The sequence below is a fragment of the Myxine glutinosa genome, chromosome 12 (assembly GCF_964187855.1).
Source record: "Myxine glutinosa chromosome 12, kmMyxGlut1.1, whole genome shotgun sequence".
Classification (NCBI taxonomy): Eukaryota; Metazoa; Chordata; class Myxini; order Myxiniformes; family Myxinidae; genus Myxine; species Myxine glutinosa.
Window position 1 is genome coordinate 30508608 of NC_136272.1, and position 26135 is coordinate 30534742.

Consider the following 26135-nt stretch of genomic DNA (forward strand, 5'->3'; position numbering starts at 1 on the left):
TTAGCCTTGCGGTCCCCATGACAATCTTCTCCATTTTGCCCTATTTTCTGCATCTCTCCTTGTTAACCCCCTTGCCCGCATTTCTTCTTCCACCATCTTTAGCCAAGTCTTTCTCGGTCTTCCCCGTCCTCTACTTCCTTCTACATTAACTTCCATCACTCTTCTCAACCAGTCACTTTCATCCTTCCTCAATACATGACCAAACCATCTCAACCTGTTCCTCTTCACAGCATCAATCACAGGCAATATTCCCATCATCTTTCGCAATTCATCATTTGTCCTCCTCTCTCTCAACGATACTCCGCACATCCATCGAACCATTCGCATTTCCACCCTTTCCAGGCTTCGTTGCTGCTCTACGTTCATTACCCATGTCTCGCTCCCATAAATCATAACACTTCTCACACATGCAGCATACACCTTTCCCTTCAGCTTCAGCGACACTCTCCTCCTCATCAGCACGCCACTCAGTTCCCGAAACTTCTTCCATGCACATCTCACTCGAGCAACGGTTGCCGAGTCTGATCCACCTTCTCCATTCAGCATGTCTCCGAGGTAGCAAAATGTTTTCACACCTTCGAGCTTCACGCCATCTCCAAGATCCAACTCAACATTTCCTCCATCTGCAGCTCCCTCTGCGCACACCTTACATTTGAATGTAGCTGCCACACTGGTTAATGACCCTCTCAGACCACTACATTTTTGATGAACCCACTCAGCGCACATTGTACACTGAATGGAGTTCACTCCGACACCCTTCCTGCACACAGCACACGGCCACTTCCCAGTTCTTTCCACCTCACCACATGCTTTACCACTTGCCATCACCTTTGTCTTTCCGATATTCACCTTCAGACCTTTTGTCTCCATACATTCCTTCCACTTGTTCATCTTTTCCTTCAGTCCATCCATACTTTCCGCAATCAACACCAGATCATCTGCATACAACAACTCCCACGGTAAACCCTCCTTTACGTTCTGAGCCAGCACCTCCATCACAGCTACAAATAGTAGTGGACTTAGTACCGACCCCTGATGCACTCCCACCTTCACCTCAAACTCACCACTGTTCCCGTCCTTTGTCCTTACAGCTGTGCGTGCTCTTTTGTACATTGCCATCACTACTCTGATCAACCATTCCTCCACTCCTAACTTCCTCAATGCCCATGTCAATACTTTGCGTGGAACCCTATCGAATGCTTTCTCCAGATCAACAAACCCAAAAAACAACTTCTTCCTCTTATCCATGTACTTCTCCTGCAACTGCCTCACAATGAAAAGCGCATCTGTCGTTCCTCTTCCTGGCATAAATCCAAACTGCATTTCGTCGATGTTCACTTTCTTCCTTATCCTCCTTTCCAACACCCTTTCCAATACCTTCATTCCATGCTCCAATAACTTTATTGCTCAGTACGAGCCACACTCCAGAGGGTCACCTTTCCCCTTGTACAGAGGGACGAGGGTACTCAGTTCCCAATCCAGTGGAATGCGGCCTTCTTTCACCACCAGATTACAGATCTCTGTCATTCTCTTCACACCCCAACTTGCTGCTGCCTTCAACATATCTCCCACAACTCCCGTCGGCCCTCCCGCTTTTCCACTCTTCATTGCTTTTATCGCTTCCTCAACTTCCTTCTCAGTTATCTTCTCTGCCGGTCCTAAAACTGGGTTACTCTCTATGTTGTCATCCCATTCATTCTCTGTATTCAACAGCATTTCCATATATCTTTTCCATCTTCCTTTAATTCCATCTGGGTCGACAACGATTTGTCCCACTTCATCCTTCAAGCAACTCACCCCCATCACATCACACCTCTCTTTCGCTATGTGCTTTGCAATCCTGAATACTGCTTTCTGACCCTCTTCCGAATCCAAGCGTTCTCCGAACATTTTCCTACATGCCTCCTGCGCCTTTGCTACCTCTTTCTTTGCAGCCTTCCTGGCTGCCTTATAACTTTCATGCTCTGCTGTTTCTGCTCCCGTACCCTTCGCCTTCTGCCACTCTTTGAACTTCTTCCTCTTCTCGTCAATCCTCTTTCCAACTTCAACATCCCACCACCATGTTTCCGAGTGCCTCGGTGGTCCTTTTGTCCATCCACATACCTCACCAACAGCTCCCAACAGACTAGCTTTCATTGACATCCAACCACTTTCAAGCTCAACCACATTATCCTCTACCCTACTCAGCCTCTCTTTTAATGCCTCCCTTACTGTCACCTCTTTCAACCTCCACACCTTCATTCTCGGTTGGTACTTCACCCGCCGAGCTCTCCTCGCACCTTTCACCCTTATGTTGCAGACAACCAAGTGGTGCTGTGAAACAGCCTCCTCCCTCGGGATCACAAGACTCAGCTCGGGAAGACTCAGCCACCTCCACATCATATTAGTTATTCGTGCCTGTTGTATGTGTCCATTATGAAGTCCTTAAAAACAGTAAGTTTCCTGTTTGGAATGATTTTCAATTCTATTCGACTACCGGGCAGGTAGACGGAATATAAATATCTCACTCCTGTGTGCATGTGCGACCGGGATGGCAGCAGAGAGATAGTACGGTAAAATGAAAAACTTGCCTTCCTATTCATGTTCCAATTCGTGCTCAAAATACAACATTCAATTTAAATAAGCTGTTGCATGATCACAAACTGCCGATCATAAACTGATAACACAGACAGACAGATGGACAGACGGAGATGGACCCAGCTTTGCTTCACGTTCACAGGGTAAGGAACTCTTTTTATAAGGTAAAATTCACAAAATCCTGTTTTAAAAACATAAAACAAATCAGGAAAAACACTCACCTTCTAAACCAAAGGAGCCAAATCGAAAAAAAAATCCCCAAAAAACATTCTAAATTTTACATAAATTTTTTTTGCTTTCAAAAAAAATAAAAACAAACATTACTTTTTTAAAAATACGTTTCCCAAAAATTAGGTTAAAAAAGTGTGTATTGAAAATGACCACTCCTGGGATGACCACATTGCAAAGTAGCCTCTAAAGCCAGCCACGGACATGGCACCCTTCATCATTCAAGGTCTTGAAAATCAGAACTACTCACATCTTACAAGGTATTTGTCCATTGCTCAATGGAGTACTGCTCTACCCTATTGGCTGGCACCACCGAATCATCTATCTCTCCTGAATTATGTGGCATCTAAAGCTGTCAACAATTATAATTGGAATCTCTTGTGATGGGGCCGAATCAAAAGGCCTATTTTCACATCACAGGCAGGTCGGTGGTCTCTATTTTTAGACACACGTGTTCCTCCCTCCCAGTTAAACGCCCAAAATCCAGGCTTTCTGCACACCTCATCTCCTTTGCTCCTCTCCTCTCCCATTTGTTGAACCGCCTCCAGAGGCCATTAAATCCAGTCACTCTTCCCATCCAGGGCTTCAAGAAGGTAGTGCACCACCATTTCATGCCATCCCCCATCCCTACCTACAATATGTTCCACCCCCAATTAACAAAACCACAACTACCCCTTTCACATGAAGGTTACGGTTTCCCCTCACTATTTCTGTTCATTCATTCCCTTGCTTGTTGTGACTAACTGTGACCCTACCATGAGTTCGTCGCCCTTTTTACCCTCCATCACCTCCTTTATCTTGTATGGAATAATAATAAAATAACAACAACAAAAGGGTGAAATCATATTATAAAATGCATCAAATGTATTTATTTTAAGAATAATTCAAAAATAAACTATCTGATAAGCACAGTACATTATTACCCAGATTATTCATTCATAAGTAAGGTGAGAAGTAGAGAAAACACAGAAACAAAGGGGTATAAAAGAAAAGCAAGTTCTGCATTGGGCAGATCAAGCGAAATGCTTGAACATTTTTGGAGACATAATTGTAAGGCATGTGGAACGGCCCAACACAGACATTCCATGCCACTCCAAGAGAGATAAGCGAGTGCTGAGAACAGCAGCAGGTAGCTGAGAGAAGGCCAACGAGAGTACAAAGAATGAAAAAAAAAAAAGACCTCAGAAGTTTGCACTTGATTTATTTACCATGGAAGAAAGTTTGATTAACTTGGTAGATTAGGAATTCCACATTGCTGGGATGGAATATGCAACGCTTGATGAGCAATCTTTCTTCCACACAAATTTAAACAGGTGTACTAGAGCGGTACATCAGTAGTTCCAATATTTTGTGTTCTGATTGGAATCACAAAGTTATAGTACAAAAAGGTAAAATGATCATACTGATTGTCACACTGTTACATTAGTGAAAGGAACGTCATCCGTCATCCGAAGAAATGGACTTGCCTGGTAGTGTGCAGACTGGCAAGTAATCAAAATGAGGAAAAGTCAGGTGTGAGCTTGTCCTTCCTTTCCTGTACATGGACAGGTACCATTGATTTACTAATGCAGGGCCGCAGGTATTTTTTTTGGTCAATTTCACAAACTCTGAAAACCTCAAATTTTCAACACCAACAGTGCAAGAACTACAACAATCAAATGCGAGGAAACACTTCCATTGTGATCATCTTTGGTGTCATACTCAATGTTGAGCATTTGATATCGTTTCCAAAGAAAATATTTACTCTTTTGAATGAGTAAAACTGGTTTTATGCAAGCTGGTTACCCACACAGGAAAACAAAATAAAGATTCAGTTCAATATATTGTCGAGTCAGAGGCCCAGCTAATGCAGACGCTCTGTGCCGGAGAGCTAAAGGCCTCCGCAAATGACCAAAACGATGTTGAATTTTCACTGTACTGCGTTCATTCGCATTTACGATCCACCAATAGTCGCCCAATTAAATAAACCGAATTTGGCGGTGGCTCGCGCACGAAGGCAGGGAGGAGGGAAAACGTTTCTTTGCAATAAAAGGATGCATTAAAATGTATGTGGGGATAAGGATGTACAGGGCAGGATGATATATAGATTCTTGGGTAAAATGCCAGGGGCATAGAAAAGGCCCCTTTATATAAAGGTATGTGGCAAAGTATAGGAAAGAAGGGACATTTCATAGCTTATAGAAAATGTCGAACAATAGAAAAGAAGAGGCAGTCAAACAATCTCGTGTGCATGCTGGACTACCCTTGTGTTCTGAGGAGGAACCAAGTAATGCTCCAGAAAAGTTCATATATAAGGGGCGCCAATTTGATTCATACAGCTGCATGAAGAAGTAAATGTATTTTATTTGCCACAAGTAGGGTGCCGACAACATTTGCATGTTGTTTTATGTCTGCCAACAATGTGAACCCTATTTTACTCTGATGAAGGGTTAACGCCCAAAACGTCAGATTCTCCTTGCTTCCCATGACAGTTACAGCATACCTCAATGTACGTCCTGTTGATTTCATACATTAATCTGGACGACAGGTTTCATTGACTGAAAGTTGGCAGCAGTTATGCTAACTACCGTAGGAAACAAAATGGAGCCGATATTTCAGGCAGGAGAGACAGAGACAGAGACAGTCGGAGGCCCCTCTTGCTCTGACAAGGGGTTAACACCCGAAGCATCAGGATTATTCTGCTTCCGATGGCTGTTAGCATACCTTTTTTGTCAAGTTAAAGTTGATAAAAACCCATCGTTGAATCCACCTGTTTGAGTATTTCACTCCTGACACCAGCTGCATTCTTTCTTTGAGAAACTTTCATTCAGATATGTGCAGCACTTCTAGAAAATTATGGAGATAGGTTGAGTGTGATGCACAAGAGGAGGGAGGAGGTAGGGAAGTGAGGGTAGAGTCCTTGTAGGGAGTCGTCACACAGGTAGTGATAGAATGGTGAATTTTTAAAGAAGTGAAGGAGGAAAGTGAAAGACAGAAATGGAGGCACACCATTCATGCTCCATGCCAGATGCGCACACCATTAAAAGAGTGGAGAACTAGAAAAGATAATTGTGAATGAAAAAAAGAAGAAGAGAAAGAGCTTGAGAGATCTTCTTGAAGGCAGGTATTTAGTCTGCTTGGTAATGGTGATACTAGGTGGTTCGCCATTGCCTTCTCAGCAACTACTCTACTCGACAGTGATTCGGTTCACTTTTTAGCAATCTTGCAGGGGCGTATTGTATGTCTCGATGTACCTGAAAAATAATAAATTAATGAAAATATTAGTCAGGGAAGGAATTTGTAATTTGTTGAAGATGCCGGTGATAACTCGCCTACTCTTGGCGAAGGACACCGCTGCACATTTTACAACACAATCAACAACAACAACAACATGCATTTTAAGGCCATTTTCCCTGCTAGAGCGGGGGTTAGCCTTGCAGAGGCTAACCCCATGACATGACATGACAATGTTCTCCATTTTGTCCCCATGACAATGTTCTCCATTTTGCCCTATTTTCTGCATCTCTCCTTGTTAACCCCCTTGCCCACATTTCTTCTTCCACCATCTTTAGCCAAGTTTTTCTCGGTCTTCCCCGTCCTCTACTTCCTTCTACATTCGTTTCCATCACTCTTATCAACCAGTCACTTTCATCCTTCCTCAACACATGACCAAACACAGACCATGCATCTTTAACATCCACCAACTAATCATAGTAGACGGGACACCCGGCTTAATGTTCATCCGAGGGATAGCACACGCATTGATGACTGTACTTCATTGATGAAGTATGTCTACCTGTCCTTGCCTAGTGCAGCGTGTCTGATGCCAGCCCACTGTGCATACCATTAGCACTGTGGCTCTTGCACTTTATCAAATGTTCCCTGAATCGAAGATGACGATTAGATAATTTTTTTATTCATTATTCTGTTAATGAAACAATCTATGTCCAGTGCCTGGTGTTGGCTTAACGGTTAGGGTGCCGGCTTGGGATCCTAGAATCCCGAGTTCAAATCCCGGTTGATTAACGCCGGGGGAGTTGACTCAGCCTGTCATCCTTCCGAGGTCAGCAAATTGAGTACCAGCTCCCTGGTAATTGGGGCACTGCATAAGCGGCACAAATGTGCTTCCAGAAAAATGATGCAACCAGCAGCCAAAGGCTGCACACGAAACAACAACAACATCTATGTCCACAAAGTAAATTTAGAGGTAGGAAGATGTCATGTATGCAGTGCAAATGTTCACCATTGTATCCCTACACCGGGACCGGGTGGTATCCCTACGCCAGAGCTCGGATGGCACTGCTGTGAATCGGGCCTTGAACGGCAGAGTGAATAAACGCGTACGACAATTGATCGTAGTTTGTCGAGATACTTTACATGGCGACGAGGATGGGATCTGAACCCACGCGTGCATAGCACAATGGATTAGCATGATTCTAATACATCTCGATTATGCCGGGCCTATTAACGGCAGCATGATTCTAATAATTACGGACGCGCACACAAAATGGATTGATGCCTATGTGACGCGTGGTACTACGTCAGCCATTGTCATCGAAAGACTCAGACGCTGTTTCACCACTCATGGTCTGCCCAGGATGATCGTGAGTGATAACGGTTCGTGTTTTTCCAGTACCGAGTTTGCCAAGTTCACACGTCGGAACAGCATCAAACATAAGTTTGTCAGCCCACATCACCAGGCTTCAAATGGCTTGGCCGAACGATCCGTGGGAATCATCAAATCCGGATTGCAGAAACTTCAGGAGGGAACCCTGGAAACAAAGCTGTCTTGTCTCCTGTTCAAATACCGCATCACGCCACAATCAACAACTGGTGCAGCTCCGTCTGAGTTATTGATGAAACGACACTTGAGATCGACACTTGACAATCTCAAACCAGACATATCATCAAATGTTTATCAGAGCCAGCTTAATCAAAAGTTGGTGCACGATAAGACGTCCAACAGTCGATGTATCAACATTGGAGATCCAGTGTTTGCCCGAAATTTTGGTGCAGGTGCGACGTGGCTACCGGGGGACATCATCCAGAAGCCAGGTCCACTGTCCAGTGTGATTCGCCTGCAGGACGGCCGCGAAATTCGTCGACATCAGGACCACATAACCTACCGTCACTGTGAGTCGATGGAGCCTGTAGCATCGTCACAGTCAGGACAACAGTTCGACCCGCCACTGCCGGAGATCGTCGTGGCCGCTCCAGCCGGCTCGGATGCACCGAAAACCTCTGCAAACGCTACACCCTTCGTGGAGACCAAAGGAATCACCTCGGACTCTGTATCCACTGGTACACCGCGACCCAAAGGAATCACCTCGGACTCTGTATCCACTGGTACACCGCGACGCTCAATGCGTGAGAGAAAAGCACCCGACCGGTTGAATCTTTGAAGATGTTTTTTTTTTTCACGTTGACACATGTTCTATTTTCACGTATTTTCATTATTCTCATAACCGTTTGCACACATATTTTCACATGTTTTGGAAATGTTGCTTTTGAAATGTCAATTCTGTTAATCTAGCACGTATTGCTCTTGGTAATTTTGGACTTAAAGGGGAGGATGTCATGTATGCAGTGCAAATGTTCACCGTTGTATCCCTACACTGGGACCGGGTGGTATCCCTACGCCAGAGCTCGGATGGCGCTGCTGTGAATCGGGCCTTGAACGGCAGAGTGAATAAACGCGTACGACAATTGATCGTAGTTTGTCGAGATACTTTACAGAAGAGAAAAGGAAAAGGATATTAACATGGGCAGAGAAATGCAAAAAGTAGATAAAAATGTGAAGAGTCAAAAGTGATGGAAATACAGATTGAAGAGGATAGGCAGTGAACATGAGGAACGAGTGAAAAAAAAAATTAGGAGAAAAAAAAGAATAACAATGAAAAAAAGCGACTACATTTAAATTGTATTTGGTAATCAAGGAAAAAAAAAGTCTTTCTCCCATGTCGATGTTTTTATCATATTTTGCCACCAAAACACCATGCAATCACGTCATATTCATTATTTTGTCACAGAATGGAACCGACTGATTCGTGGTAAATGGAAACAAAATGGCGTACATGGCCCACGTGACCACAATTTTCCGGACACAATTTTCTGGACACGCCATGTTGGAACTCTATATACTGGGACTCCAAGTGAGGGGTGAAGGTGAGACATTCTACCAATGCACTATGATATGGCACCTAAGCTAGTCGAAAGGGTGACCGAGTAGCATACAAGAACTCCAAATTAAAAATACTATTGATAAGAGCAAGTCATCAGGTGATTCATGGGATAATAGCACCGGAGTCCATTTGATGGAGTCACTCCACCAGGAAAGGCCAGAAAGTTGGCGACAAACCCAGCACATTCCGAATGACTCAAACCAGTGCACATCCACATACTTAACGCCACATTGTGTTCTTTCTACACAGCAGATGACATCTTCTCAACATTGCTTTCACTACGAGATACAAATCACCCACAAAAAACAAACTTTTCATTCTGACATTGCAACATTTAAAATTTGCCAAAGCTGGAAACATCCTCAAGCTCATGGACATGCAGAGGGCATAAAAGGTAAGTTGTCAATCTACAGTCATATGGATGCAATGTTTCACAAGAGCAGGCCTTTGAGGCAGTACAATTGACACAGACCATGCTAGCACATATGTAGTATATGGAATGTGTGAACAGGAAATTGCATCACAAAGTGTGCCATTGTTAAAATGGCCATCCCATTTGCTAGCATTAGTTGGTGGATGCTAAACATTCCACGTTATCCTGTGAAGAGTAAGGCGAGTTATCATTGGCACCCTGAGCAAATTACTAATTCCTCCTCAAATCGCCTCCATTCGAATGTCAGGCCTGACCAGCTAGTTGGTGAAAGCCTTGCGACAACACTTTCCATGGCTGGCCCCACAAGGAGGAAATAATTGGGGCTAGTAAAGTAGTTTTGTTCTGTGGCATCAGGATGCAACGGAACAAAAGGAACAGTAGAGAGAAGGGGGGCAACAACAACAGCAGGGTTGAAGGACAAAATAGAGGGAGACTTGGATAACTAATGCGTGGGGAGGAATGAGAGTTAGGGAAGGACGCATGGGGTAGACAATATTGATACAGAAGCAAACCCTCAGGAAGGAAAAACTGGGAATGAGAGTGTGAGATTTGTCAGGATTGAAAGGCATATTCCAAGTGTTTGACCAGCTTGTGATATTGGCAAGGTTTCAAGAGAGGCTGCGGCCTGCCTGTCTGAAGGATGAAGAATGTCACGGCAGAGGGTGGAGTCATCGGCAAATAGATAAAGGGAGATTTTCCAGAGTCAGAGGGATCACTATTGAAGATTAAAAATAGGGCTAGGCCCAGGATTCTGCCTTGGGGGCACTCCAACCTTGACAGGGAGAGGAGATGAAAAGGATTCCGTTGAATGCCACATGTTGGCTTCAAGAGTAAAGGAAGTCAGTAAGCCGTGTGTGGAGTTGGTTTTGGATGCCAAAGGCAGAAAGTTTTGAAAGGCGGGATGCCAAACTGTATCAAAAGCGCAAGATGTGTCGACATGGCGCTGATCTGATGTCTGATATTGAGGGCCTCCATCCATTGTTGGGAGAGTTGAAGTATCATGTCCAATGTCGAGTGACCTGGTCTGAATCCAAATTGATGATCTGAGATGAGATCGTTGGAGGAAAGGAAGGATTTCAAATAAACTGCGACGATTGATTCCATGACCTTGCTGATGATCGGAAGCAAGTTCATCAGTCTGTAGTCAAGGGGATCCGTTTTTGCACCTTTTTATGTTCTGCAGTGACGTTGGCAGATTTCCAAGCAGATGGAAAATGGCCGAGCACAAATTATGAGGTGAAAAGAGCAGAAAGAGGAAGTGCAAGAACAACACAGCTGATTTTCAGAACATGTCAACTGATGCGGTCTGGTTGAGTTGCAGAATCAGTTGGGGTTTGACAAAAACTTCTCCACCTACTAAAGTGCAAAAGACACAGAGTGCAGGAGTAGTTGGGTATGACTGGGTAGGATGGGTACAGAGTAAGGGGTGGACACAAGATTTGGTAGCAAACACAGAATTGAGGCATTCGGCCTTCTCACCACGTGGATTCAGGTGCGATGCCATTTCAAGTGAGGGAAGGGATGGAAGTACTGCAGGGACAGATCACCCCCAGGTTTTAGGCAAAGGAGACCAGTATGAAAGTTCGATCTTGAGGTTGGACAGATGTTGTTTTCCAGCTCTCCTGCTACAGTAGCTGTGAGGACTGTTATAAATATATTGTTTCTTTGCCACAAGAAAATTATCCTAGATTTTTGCATCTAGAGCAAAAAGTATAAGTGTCCACCTGTGTACGTATGTGTGTGTGTGTGTGCTTTATATCTATCCACTGCGCCCGCTCGCTTCTACTAACAGGAAATTATAGAAACTCGATACCTCTCGGACTCATCCACAGATATTTCTCCTATTTCTGTGAGCCCAATTCACATCCTGGAACACTCCAATTATGGTGAACCATTTTTAAATTGCCACTTCCGTTTAAATGCTGAAAATGATGTTAAAACGACTATTTCACTTAGATTTCATGCCAGCAACGGCAGGTTAAAAGTGCCCGGCCCAGCAGAAGCGAGTCACTGAAAACGCACACACAGCGGCCATGCGCGAAAAATGCCTTTTTCGCATTCGTACGTCATTTTGAAAGTTGAGTATTGTCTCACAATATCATCGGAACATCAGCTCTCACATTTAACGACTTTATAATATAATCTCTGTCAAACCTTGATTTATGTCAATATGACAATTGCACTTTTGGGTGGTGTCCATGTGAATGTTATCTCTTCCTCACATCCTCCCAGAAAAGACTTTCCATCCTTTCACCGAGTACTTAAGCTACCTTACCTCCACAAAAGCCTTTTACTCTTCATAAACTTCAATACGTTTGGAGGAAGGAAATATCCAGTGTTCAACTCACTTCTTTTGAATTATTAAAAGCAGTGTGCTCAATTGGTGATTGTTTGCAGGATATTTTTAAAATAATCAACTAGAATACCTGGGAGTGATTACAAGATTCCAGCCTGTGATATACAGTCCGAACACTGAGTGTGCAAAAGGTTTCTTCCACCATTATTTTATTTTTGTTAGAATTGCAAACAACTATTTGGACAATAGTGTAGCAGCATAGCAAACCTGTTGTGCATTTTGTGATACAAGCACCAAATTTGGCACAAATGTACATTAATATGTTGCGAACATTTTCAGATATTGGGCCACTTGAAATTCCGTAATTTTTTTTTTTCAAATTTTTTCAAATTTCGTAATTTCAAATTTTTCGGGTGACACCGTCACAATTTCGGTCTTTGAGGCCGGCCGATATAGTGGGGTGGCTTAGCCCAAATATTCAAAAGAATTGTGCATTTTGTGATACAAGCACCAAATTTGGCACAAATGTACATTAATATGTTGCGAACATTGTGTGGTCAGCAATGAAGACGAGAGTCTGAATTACATGTATGCAAAAGACCTTGTGAACCAGTGAAGCAAATACACGGGTAAGCATGAATTAAATCTAGGGCATGATATAATTTCCATGATGTTTACCTCTACACTCAATGGTGGAAGGAGGTAATGTTTTGATCCCAGCTTGTCTGTATGTCTGTTTGTCTGTTTGTCCACAAAATTCCAGACAAAGCTTGTAGTAGTGGTAGTTGTAGTGGTAGTGGTGATAACAGAAATTGTTATATAGAACTGAACTTATATTATTATTATATGCAGAAAATAACTTCATTTCTATATGCCCTGCAGTGGACAGGTTAATTGGTTTATGCACTGAAGGGGTCACCCTGGTGTGCACTGCTGTGTTCTGCCTCACTGAGTTGTTCAGGTATGATGTACTCAGCACAAGCTTCCGGTCGGCCCGGAGGTGGGGGTGCGGGGCCTGTCACGGAACGTCAAAACAAACGGCCTGCCGGGGCCGCCCAAAAGTCGGGCGTGAGGGGCGCGTCCACTAATGGAACGCCTCTCGCTTCCCAGATCGAGGGCCACGTGGTCAGGAGAACCTCGTCCCTTCCGGTCACACTTTGCCTATCGGCCGGCCTCGAAGACCGAAATTGTGACGGTGTCACCCGAAAAATTAGAAATTACGAAATTTGAAAAAATTTGAAAAAAAAAATTACGGAATTTCAAGTGGCCCAATATCTGAAAATGTTCGCAACATATTAATGTACATTTGTGCCAAATTTGGTGCTTGTATCACAAAATGCACAATTCTTTTGAATATTTGGGCTAAGCCGCCCCACTACAACACACATTTGTCACCATTATCTAATAGTGTCGAGTTCATCAACCTGCCTTGTCGTCAAAAGTACCAAACATGACTTCCTTTGATGTCAGGTGAAGAGGAAACAATAAAAAGTTGCATCTCTACTTGAAAACAATTGTTTCCTGCATCCCATATTAGTGCCCAAATAATTGACATCACGTGATGTGATACCATCCTGATATATATTCCACTTCTCCACTCATAACTCCAAAAACATTCTCTCTCCCACCGACTGCACAAGCCTCCCTCAGACATAAGAAATGGACACCCTCCCTCAGAACCCGACCTGAACATTGCTCTCGCAGGCCCCGGACGCGACTACCTCAGGCCTCGGGGAACCGGACACATGGCACAACAACCCCGGAACCGGACAAGCGCCCTTCGCACCCCAGAAATAGATGCACGCCGCTCGGACCGAGGGAACAAATTGCGCACCCCATGAACCACAGAACCTGACGCGTGCACCTCGGATCCCGGAACTGGACGCGTGCACCTCGGACCCTGGAACTGGACGCGTGCACCTCGGACACCGGAACTGGACGCGTGCACCTCGGACACCGGAACTGGACGCGTGCACCTCGGACCCTGGAACTGGACACGTGCACCTCGGACCCCGGAACTGGACGCCTGCACCTCAAATCACGGAACAGGACGCATGCCCCTCGAAACCAGGAACCGCGCTCCTCAGACCCCGGGACCAGAAACGTGCCCCTCAGACCTCGGAACCGAACACACCTCCCCGAGACCTTGGAACCAGACATGCGTCTCTCAGACCACGGAACAGTACAGGCATCCCCGAGACCTCGGAACCGGACACTCCTCCCCGAGACCTCGGAACTGGACACTCCTCCCCGAAACCTCGGAACCGGACACGTGTTACATATTTATGTGAATGTATGTGAATTACCATTCAGGTCTTTGCTTATCCATGTGTAATAGATTAAGGGTTGTTGTGGTTGGAGGGTCAGGAGCCCTTCTGAAAAGAGTCCGGAAACGGAAGTGACCGGAAACGGAAGAGAAAAAGACACGAGGAAGAAAAGCGACGAGTATTCTTCTTCCTCGCCCCGCTCCGACGAAAGGTGGGATCGACCTTGCGCCGCGTGGAAAAGCGGCGTTCCGAAGCCCGTCGGGCGAGAGGAGTTACCGGGACGTGTACCTACCCGCTGGAGACGTCAAGTTGACGTGGGGCCGTGCATCGACCCCGCGTCTGGCACCGTTCGCGGCACCGTCTAAAAAGACGCGTACGGGTCGCACGTTGGGGCCTAACACGCCTTGCAAGCGGCGTGGGGCTTTTGGCTTGCTTTACCGTACCCGCTTCGCGTGGCCACGAGGGGCTGCAGCCGCGGTGCCTGGTACGATACCTGCCCGGTGGAAACACGTCCACCCGGGGTTCGTTCAACCGCCCGAGTGCGGCGACGCCGACCAGCATCTTGGTCAGGAGGGGCCCAGAGACATAGTGAGGGGCAGAGACCAAAAGGGGGTCGTGAGTACAGAAGGGGACACACATATATAAGATGGCCATCTTAATCATATAGGGAATTGATTGTGGATTGGGAATTGTTGATGGTTGTTTGTTATTGATTGCTCGGGGAAAATCTCCGTGGTTGTATCATTGAAATTGTATGGTATCATTACCATTGAAATATATCCTTGAACATCAGTTTTCTCTTGGGTGGAATTCATATGGATTGCGTGGCGAAAGCGCATATATAATACAACTTTCTGGCGAAGTTCCTCTCACGGTCCGGGGGTCACCGAGACCAGGTATTCACCGAGGGGACCACGTAACAGAATTGGGGGCTCGTCCAAATTACGATTTGCGGCTTCGCAATTGGGTCTACGTCCGGGATCTGAAATTGTATTTGTATAAAATAATAAAATAATATTTTTATTAATTAAAATTTATTAATTAAGTATTAATTGGTAAATTTTTGGGGGAAATTGGGGTAAAGTCTTGGATGAAGGTTAACAGGTGTTAACGATAGTCACCATGGCGTTTGTGGCACAGAACTTTGCGGTAACACCGAGTGAGGCACAGTTCCGAGCGTTACTAAAGTCGGACCTCTTGAAATTGGCCAAACATTTTAACTTGGAGGTCCGAACTAATTTGAGGAAGGCAGAGTTGCAGACCACGGTGATACAATCTATGGTGGGATTAGGAACATGGGACGAGTTAGCCTGGGAGTGGCTACCCGAAGAACCAGAAGACGTTGAGCTCCGGAAACTGGAGTTGCAATTACGGAGCCAGGAACGGATCAAAGAAGAAGAAGAAAGGAAAGCAGAAGAGAGGAGAGAAGAGAAACAAGCAGAGGAAAGGAGAGTGGAACGAGAACTCCAGGAAAGGTTAGCAGAAGAAGAAAGGAAAGCAGAAAAGGAAAGAGCAGAAGAAGAAAGGAGAGGGGAACGAGAACTCCAGGAAAGGTTAGAAAGGATGAAAACAAGGGAACTCGAAGCAGAGGAGAGAAAAGCGGAAAGGGAATTAAAGGAACGTGATATGGAGCTTCAGCAAGAAATTAAATTCAAGGAGCTGGAGTTAATGAGAGAACGGGGAGAGGCACCACCCTTGCTGACGGGGTCGACACCTAACCAGAAAACCTGGGATGTGGGCAGACATGTGAGGCTGGTTCCACCGTTCAGTGAAAAGGGAGTCGCGAAATTTTTTCCACACTTTGAGAAAGTGGCTCGACAATTAAACTGGCCGGAGGAGGCCTGGACCATACTCGTGCAAAGTGTGCTGGTGGGAAAAGCTCAAGAGATTTATTCGGCGCTACCAATGGACCAATGTGCAGATTATGAGGTACTGAAGAAGCACATCCTCAAAGCCTATGAGTTGGTTCCGGAAGCTTACAGGCAAAAATTCAGGAATGCCAGGAAGAGGGAGAGTGAGACCCATGTGGAGTTTGCCAGAGTGAAAGAAAACATGTTTGATCGGTGGTGTGAGTCAAAAGGAGTCGGGAAAGACTTCGAAACATTGCGTGACTTGATCCTGGTGGAGGAATTTCAGCAGTGTGTCCACGAGGACATCAAAGTGTACCTGCAGGAAAAGAAAGTACCAAAGTTGTGGGACGCAGCCCCCATGGCAGATGATTATGCCTTAACCCACCGAATAGGGGTCCACGAACCTAACTCCTCGCCTAGATCTCCGCAGGGGAGGTGGGGAACAGCAGGTGCGGAGAACGACAATACATGGCGGCGACCTCAAGAGGATTATGGGGACAACGCGGATACCCCACCTGTTCGAAATCAGAGGGATGCGGGCCCAAGACAAACTTATATTTCAGGGGGCCCAAGGCAGACCACGAGTTTTTCCTCCGGGCCTACTTGCGCTTTTTGCAAGAAACCTGGACACTTGATGTCCAGTTGTTACCGCATGAAAAGGGAAGACCCAGAGCGGAATCCGACTATTACGACTCCAAATGCAATGGCCATTGTGAGAAATCGCCATCAAAAGGGTTACCAACCATTTATTTCAGAGGGGTTTGTGTCACTGGATGGAGCCTCGACTAACCGGAGACCGGTTAAGATATTGAGGGACACAGGAGCACATCAATCTTTAATGCTTGAAGGCATTTTGCCATGGTCCGAGGAGACGGCAACGGGGGATAGTGTTCGTTTACAGGGGATCGGGGGCGGTGTTAGTGCTCCACTTCATGTCATCCATTTGGAGTCCGAGTTGATGTCAGGACCGGTCACCGTCGGTTTACAAGCCACACTTCCTGTAGAGGGTGTATCTGTGGTTATCGGGAATGATTTGGCCGGGGGTCAAGTTTATGGTAACCTGAGGGTTGGTAAAGAGCCTAGCAGGGAAAATAACACCACACCAGCTCGGGATGGCGACCAAAGTACCAAGTTATTTGTAGGGGGACTGAACTTCAAAACAGAGGAAGAAGTTCTGACCTCTGTCTTCAACAGATATGGGCCGCTGGTGGAAGTGCGGTTGGTAAGAGACAGGGAAACGCAACAGTCAAGAGGGTTCGGCTTTGTCACGTTTGCAAGCCCAAAAGACGCCAGAGAGGCAGAGAAGAATTGGAATGGCAAGGATTTGGAGGGTCGGACCATAACAGTAGGGAAGGCATTTCGTAGGCGTCGAGAGGTCTACAGGAGAGTACCACTGGGCGGTAGTTTTGGTGGTGGCCGCAATCAATATTATTATGGAGGCTCCCTGAGTTACGGCAGCCCCCGAAGGAAGGATTGGCAAAGTAGTGGCCGAGAAGGAGACCGCTATTCAGGGGACTACAGGGACAAGTGGTCCCACCCTAATTATTAGGGAAGTTCTGAGAAGTTGAAGCACTGAATGCGGCGGAGCCGCCGAGCCAAGATTCCTACACGGATTAACCGTGAACGCCGTTCCTAAAGGCATCCATGTAGTGAACTTTCATGCACGGACTAACCGTGAACTCCACGTTCCTAAAGGCATCCATGTAGTGAATACTCGGCTTGGCCTCCCGGAAAAAGTGCTATCGAGTTGCTTAACTTTGGATCTTTGATCAACCCCTTAACCTTCATTCACAAGAAACTGACGGTCAAAGTCAGAGGGTCATGAGATGGAGTTTGATTTGGCAGGGACAATGTCGTTGCTGGTGCTTAGTCCAGAGGGAGTAATCTGGAGGGGTTGTGGTGAAATTTTGGTTGCTTCATTTTTAAGTGATAACTGTGCCCGGGGGGAACTGATAATGTGGGGGGGGGGGTTGAGTTATCTGGTTTGTTTCTCCAAATTGGCCGGCAAAGAAAGTTTTCGCTGGGTTCAAACTTTCTTTCTTGAAGGGGGGGAGTGTTACATATTTATGTGAATGTATGTGAATTACCATTCAGGTCTTTGCTTATCCATGTGTAATAGATTAAGGGTTGTTGTGGTTGGAGGGTCAGGAGCCCTTCTGAAAAGAGTCCGGAAACGGAAGTGACCGGAAACGGAAGAGAAAAAGACACGAGGAAGAAAAGCAACGAGTATTCTTCTTCCTCGCCCCGCTCCGACGAAAGGTGGGATCGACCTTGCGCCGCGTGGAAAAGCGGCGTTCCGAAGCCCGTCGGGCGAGAGGAGTTACCGGGACGTGTACCTACCCGGTGGAGACGTCAAGTTGACGTGGGGCCGTGCATCGACCCCGCGTCTGGCACCGTTCGCGGCACCGTCTAAAAAGACGCGTACGGGTCGCACGTTGGGGCCTAACACGCCTTGCAAGCGGCGTGGGGCTTTTGGCTTGCTTTACCGTACCCGCTTCGCGTGGCCACGAGGGGCTGCAGCCGCGGTGCCTGGTACGATACCTGCCCGGTGGAAACACGTCCACCCGGGGTTCGTTCAACCGCCCGAGTGCGGCGACGCCAACCAGCATCTTGGTCAGGAGGGGCCCAGAGACATTGTGAGGGGCAGAGACCAAAAGGGGGTCGTGAGTACAGAAGGGGACACACATATATAAGATGGCCATCTTAATCATATAGGGAATTGATTGTGGATTGGGAATTGTTGATGGTTGTTTGTTATTGATTGCTCGGGGAAAATCTCCGTGGTTGTATCATTGAAATTGTATGGTATCATTACCTTCGCAAAAGCGGAAGGTTATGTTTTGATCGCTGTGTATTTATTTGTATGTCTGTGTGTGTGTATGTTAATCGCATAACTCAAAAAGTATTCAACCGAATTGCATGAAATTTGGTGGGATGATTGGTTATTATACGGGACACATTTGATTAGATTTTGGGAAACAGATTTGCTCAAATTCTGACTATTTTTAACTCGATCGTATTTCACTCAAAGTTATGAGCGACTGAAGAAGAAGATGTCCATCCAGGACGTCATCACTATAACGCGATCTCCCGCGATCATTTCAACCTCAAAAAAAATTATAATTGCAGATTTGTCAAGAGATGAGGCATATTAACAAACGAATGAAACAGATTTGCTCAAATTCTGACTATTTTTAACTCGATCGTATTTCACTCAAAGTTATGAGCGACTGAAGAAGAGGATGTCCATCCAAGACGTCATCACTATAACGCGATCTCCCGCAATCATTTCAACCTCAAATGAAATTCAAATTGCAGATTTGTCAATCGGGGAGGCATATTAACAGACGAATGAAACAGATTTGCTCAAATTCTGATTTTTAAAAATCGATCGCATTTCACATAAAGTTTCACATCGCATACACTCCCATGCCAAGTACAGAACAGTAGCTGCGGCGAAGGTATGCGCTCTACCGGGTGCCCGGATTCTAGTTACCATTGAAATATATCCTTGAACATCAGTTTTCTCTTGGGTGGAATTCATATGGATTGCGTGGCGAAAGCGCATATATAATACAACTTTCTGGCGAAGTTCCTCTCACGGTCCGGGGGTCACCGAGACCAGGTATTCACCGAGGGGACCACGTAACACACGCCTCCCCGAGACCTCGGAACCGGACACGCCTCCCCGAGACCTCGGAACCGGACACGCCTCCCCGAGACCTCGGAACCGGACACGCCTCCCCGAGACCTCGGAACCGGGCACGCCTCCCCCAGACCTCGGAACAGTACACGCATCCCCGAGACCTTGGAACAGGACACGCCTCCACGAGACATTGGAACCGGACACTCCTCCCCCAGACCTGGGAACTGGGCACGCCTCCCCCAGACCTCGGAACCGGGCATGCCTCCCCCCAGACCTCTGAACCGGGCACGCCTCGCCCAGACCTCGGAACCGGACACGCCTCCACCAGACCTCTGAACCGGACACGCCTCTCCCAGACCTCGGAACCGGGCACGCCTCTCCCAGACCTCGGAACCGGGCACGCCTCCCCCAGACCTCGGAACCGGGCACGCCTCCCCGACCTCGGAACCGGGCATGCCTCCCCCAGACCTCGGAACCGGGCACGCCTCCCCCAGACCTCGGAACCGGGCACGCCTCCCCCAGACCTCGGAACCGGACACGCCTCCCGCAGACCTCGGAACCGGACACGCCTCCCCCAGACCTCAGAACCGGACACGCCTCCCCGAGACCTCGGAACCGGACACGCCTCCCCGAGACCTCGGAACCGGACACGCCTCCCCGAGACCTCGGAACCGGGCACGCCTCCCCCAGACCTCGGAACAGTACACGCATCCCCGAGACCTTGGAACAGGACACGCCTCCACGAGACATTGGAACCGGACACTCCTCCCCCAGACCTGGGAACTGGGCACGCCTCCCCCAGACCTCGGAACCGGGCATGCCTCCCCCCAGACCTCTGAACCGGGCACGCCTCGCCCAGACCTCGGAACCGGACACGCCTCCACCAGACCTCTGAACCAGACACGCCTCTCCCAGACCTCGGAACCGGGCACGCCTCTCCCAGACCTCGGAACCGGGCACGCCTCCCCGACCTCGGAACCGGGCACGCCTCCCCCAGACCTCGGAACCGGGCACGCCTCCCCCAGACCTCGGAACCGGGCACGCCTCCCCCAGACCTCGGAACCGGGCACGCCTCCCCCAGACCTCGGAACCGGGCATGCCTCCCCCAGACCTCGGAACCGGACACGTCTCCTGCAGACCTCGGAACCGGACGCGCCTCCCCCAGACCTCGGAACTGGACACGCCTCCCCCAGACCTCGGAACTGGACACGCCTCCCCCAGACCTCCGAAGCGGACAATGCCTCCCCCAGACCTCGGAACCGGACACGCCTTCCCCAGACCTCAGAACCGGACATGCCACCCCCAGACCTCGGAAGCGGACACCCTCCCCCAAACCTCGGAACCGGACAACGCCTCCCCCAGACCTCGGAACCGGACACCCCTCCCCCAGACCTCGGAACCGGATACGCCTCCCCAAGACCTCGGAACCGGGCATGCCTCCCCAAGACCTCGGAACTGGACACGCCTCCCCCAGACCTCGGAACCCAGCACCCCTCCCCCAGACATCGGAACTGGACACGCCTCCCCCGGACTTCGGAACCGGACACTCTCCCCCAAACCTCGGAACCGGACACGCCTCCCCCAGACCTCGGAACCGGACACGCCTCCCCCAGACCTCGGAACCGGACACGCCTCCCCCAGACCTCGGAACCGGACACGCCTCCCCCAGACCTCGGAACCGGACACGCCTCCCCCAGACCTCGGAACCGGACACGCCTCCCCCAGACCTCGGAACCGGACACGCCTCCCCCAGACCTCGGAACCGGACACGCCTCCCCCAGACCTCGGAACCGGACACGCCTCCCCCAGACCTCGGAACCGGACACGCCTCCCCCAGACCTCAGAACCGGACACGCCTCCACCTGACCTCGGAACCGGACACGCCTCCCCCAGACCTCGGAAACGGACACGCCTGCCCGAGACCTCGGAACTGGGCACGCCTCCCCAAGACCTCGGAATAGGACACGCCTCCCCAAGACCTCGGAATAGGACACGCCTCCATCCTACCTCAAAAAAAGACACACCTCTGTCAAAGATTAACCACGCTTTGCTATTTAAAATACCCTGCCCTCCTAATCCTAACCGATGGCGATGAGACATCCCATCCTTCGCGCCTGGAGCCGCCTTCCCCCATTTTGTACTCACCTGGATGAGCGCACTTCTTGGTGAAGCAGGCGCTGTCCCGTTACTGATAATCCGAAGAAGCTGTTCTTGGGACCCGTTTTCACAGGGGAGTGATCCACATCCAAGTTAAAGGAATAAAACTCAGGTAACTCTCCCAAAAGTATTACCAGAGCACCGACAAACATAACTGGTAGCATCCCGTTCCTCGCTGCTCTACCTACTCTGTCTTTGTGGAAATTTCTTTCACTACTTTCTCGCGAGGTTTTCACACTTTCCGCACTCTCCTTGTACTTTCACTTTTGAGAATAGAGTCGGGAAAACTCCGCCTCCACACACCTGAATAGCGAACCAATCAAATTGAAGCAACGGAGAGCTCTTCCCACAAAGGGCGGTGGGCGGGGCCCTCTCCGATTGGAATTCCTGCAAATGAATGATTCACCATATTTACCATGTCACGGTATTTCCTCGTTATAGCAACACCGTGCACCATATTTACCATATGTCACGGTATTTCCTCGTTATAGCAGCACCGTGCCTCTTGTGGCACAGCAACGGCGAACACGTCCATGACGACATAACGTCACTTGATGTGAGCTAACTTAAATATGATATATGACACTTTGACTTCAATGCTTCTGCTGCTGTAGTTATACCTGCTCCCTCCAGCACCGAAGGACATTTCCCTGAGTATTGAATCTCAAGACTTGAGCGACACCCACTGATCAGAGGAAACATTTTGGGAGTTTCCTTCCTCGTTTTAGCTTCATGCACAGGAGCAGCTGAATAATGGGAAGAAGAAGATTCAGTTTATAAAATGGACGTCTCACCCTCACCATAGTTTTCATCCCAACCTCCTGCACAGAGCTTATAATTTCATCTTTTCCCAAATGACATTTAAATACCATGACATGGACATTTCATCTTCATTTTTCATTTATTCTCACTGACTTGCGTGCGCTGGGAGTGACGCCGTTGCCATGGCAAAGGTGGAGGCTCTTGTTTACACGAACACAAATCCACGAACTTGATGTTTTCCCGAATTACAATGTCGAAAGAATTAAAAATAATAACTAGAATGCATGTGAAAATGCAAAGCCCGTCCTTGTCCGTTTATATTCAGTCTTCTTCTTCTACAGTCTCAAAATAATGAAAACAGTTAAAAAAAAAAAAAAACTACATGAATATTGATGATTTCATGCAGCCTTGACCTTTGAGCTTTTGATCTAAAAAAGCAAACCTGGAAATCCTGGAAATCCTGGCAGTGTCCATATGTTTATACCTCTCCCACCGCCCCCTTCCCACGCCCCCCCCCCAAAGCCCTCTCCCTCCCACAGATCTCTCGATGTCTCCATGTCTCTCGGTCCCTGCTCTCAAATGTTGTGTTTGTGTCCTTCCCCCTCTCTCCCCATCTTGTCTACCGCTCCCGATGTTATTTGTTTTATGTGTCTGTTTGTCTTTCTGTGTGATTAATGTTCGCTCTTTCACGAGCCTCGATCTTGTATACAAAAAAAAAAAAAAAAAAAAAAAAAAAAAAAAAACGGTTTATTGCTTTTGAATGGTGAACCAATGCAGTGACCCAATATGCAAATCCTCTTAAAATTTTCAGGTCAATCAGATGAAAATTGACAATTTTGTGATGCTGACAAATTGACAATTTTGTGATGCTGACCTTTGAGCTTTTGATCTAAAAAAAAAAAACAATCGGCTTATTGCTTTTGATTGGTGACCCAATTCAGTGATCCAATATGCAAATCCTCTTAAAATTTTCAGGTCAATCAGATGAAAATTGACAATTTTGTGATGCTGACCTTTGACTTTTTGACCAAATTATTAATTTGCCTTTTCCATATCTTATTATAATAGAGCAAACGTATATGGTGATGTTTGGATGTTTGTTACTTGCAAAAGCGAAGATTTTTCAAGTATATTGGTTGGTCTTGTGCGTTATTGTCTGTATGTCAGTCGCCTACAGGTCACAATTTTCAACTGATCTTCACGAAACTTCACCCAATGGTAGAGTTGGTCATAAGCAAGAAGCCTATTGCTTTTGGGGTCAACATAAGCCAAAGGTCACCAACTTTGCCAAGTTTCTAAAATCCTCAATTTTCATCTGATTAACTTAAATTTTAAAGAGGCTTTGCATATCAGGTCACTGAATTCAACCACAAAGGTCTTTTTGAGGTCAACAAAGGCAGAATTTCTAAAATCCTCAATTTTCATTCAATTGACTTGAAATTGTAAGAGGATTTGCATATATGGTCACTGAATTCAACCACCAAGTATTTTTGAGATCAACATGTCAAAAGGTCAACATAGGCCAAAAGGTCAACATCAGCCAAATTTATAAAATTCTCAATTATCATCCAATTAACTTGAAATTTGAAGAGGATTTGCATATCTGTTCACTAAATTCAACCAAGTAATTTTGAGGTCATCATAGGCCAACAACTTATTTTATGGATTTTGCAAGTATCGTGCTACACACGACAAATTTCTTGTTTGTTTGTTTGTCTGTCACTCGCCTACAGGTCACAATTCTAAACCGATCGTCATGAAACTTCATCAAGCTGTAGAGGTCGTCACAATTGAGAAGCCGATTGATTTTGAGGTCAAAGGTCAAAGATAATCTGGAGGTGGTGGGTCAAGTGCAGCCACCCGGCTGCTGGTTGCATCATTTTCAGTGGGCGCATTTGCCGCTGATGCAATGCCTCTCTATAACCAGTGATCTGGTACTCAGTTTGCCGACCTCGGAAGGATGACAGGCTGAGTCAACCCCAACTGACGTTAATTCAACGGCATTCAAACTCGGGACCTTACCATCCTAAGCCCTAACCATTAGGCCAACACCAGGTGATATCTGGAGGTCACATTTCTCAAATCGCCATTTTTCATCCGATTGACTTGAAATTTGAATAGGATTTATATAGTGCCTCATTGAATTGGGAAACCAACAAATATTTTTGAGGTCAAAAGGTCAAACTTCCAGTCATCAATTTTCATCTGAAAAATCATCATTTTCCACCCGATTGACCTTTTATCAAGAGCGACCATTTTGATCTTGATGAAATGAACAATTTGCTGGATCAATTGCAACGTTTTTAGGGGGGTGGATTTTTCAAGTATCGTGCTCTGCATGACGTCTTCTTGTTTGTTTATTTGTGACCAAAATGGCTTCTTCTTCAAATAAAATTAACACCCAAAACACAGTCCGTGAACTCTTAATCACGTACTGTTCGAATATACCTTTTGACCCTTCAGACTGCTGAGACCCCTCAGACCTTTGACGACCCTTTAAGTCCCCCAAGACCCCAGAGGACCCAAAATACCACCAAGACCCTCAATACCCAAATACCCTTAAAGACCCGGAAGACCCAAAACACCCCAAAATACACTTAAAGGTCCAGAGGATCCAAAAGACCACGAATACCCAAAAGACTGAATACCAAAAAGACCCCGAAGACCCAAAACAACCTGAAAATCCCAAAAGACTCCAAAGACCCAAAACACCCTGAAAACCCAAAACACCCTGAAATACCCAGAAAAACCAAAATACCCCAAAGACCCAGAGGTTCCAAATGACCCTGAAGACCCAAATGGCACTGAAGACCCAACAGACCCTGAATCCCCAAAATACCCCAAAGACCCTGAAGACCCAAAATATCCTTAAAGACACTTAAGACCCTTAAAGACCCCGAATAACCAAAATACCACAAATATCGAAAAGACCGTGAAAGACCCAGAAGACCCAAAAGACCTCGAAGACCCTTCAATACCATGAAGACCCAAAACACCCCGACCATCCAAAAGACCCTTAAAGACTCCGAATAACCAAAACACCCCAAAGACCATTAATGACCCAGAGGAACCAAAAGGCCCCAAAGACCCAAAATACCATGAAGACCCAAAATACCATGAAGACCCAAAACACCCTGAACATCCAAAAGACCCTTAAATACACCCAAGGGCCCAAAATACCGAAAAGACCCTGAAGACTCTTAAATACGCAGAAGACTCAAATGCCACAAATATCGAAAAGACCATGAAAGATCCAAAAGAGCCAAAATACCCTGAAGACCCAAAACACCCTGAACATCCAAAAGACCCTTAAAGACTCCAAATAACCAAAACAACCCAAAGACCCTTAAAGACTAAGAGGAACCAAAAGGCCCCGAAGACCCAAAATACCCCAAAGGCCCAAAAGACACAAAAGTCCCTGAAAACCCAAAAGTCCATGAAGACCCAATTATGGCCGCTCTCCCCCACCATCCCCCCCATCACCATCCACCACATCCCCTCTCCACCATTCCCCCACTTCCCCCCACGATCCTCAATCCACCATCACCACCACCACCACTAACCCCTACCCACCATCCCTCACTTCCTGAGAAAGCAGACATGGTCAAAGATGCCTATCCCTCTGAAACACACTAGTTCTCATAACAAAGCTTATGTGAAAATTTGATGAGAAAACTCAAATGGTAAATTAAAATTTCAGGTCAATTAGATGAAAATTGATGATTTTAGGTGATTCTGACCTTTAACCTTTTGACCTC

At 46.8% G+C, this 26135-nt stretch overlaps 1 protein-coding gene across 1 annotated transcript in view; it reads right to left on the bottom strand.

The window, feature by feature from the left end:
* The window catches only part of LOC137415488 (integrin alpha-6), a 137413-nt gene extending 115524 nt beyond the window's left edge, over positions 1-21889 (bottom strand). The window contains exon 1 of the mRNA XM_078766677.1: positions 21604-21889. Within this exon, the coding sequence (XP_078622803.1) occupies positions 21604-21779 (176 nt within the window). The 5' untranslated portion in view covers positions 21780-21889. The remainder of the gene's footprint in view (positions 1-21603) is intronic.
* Positions 21890-26135: the final 4246 nt, after the last annotated feature.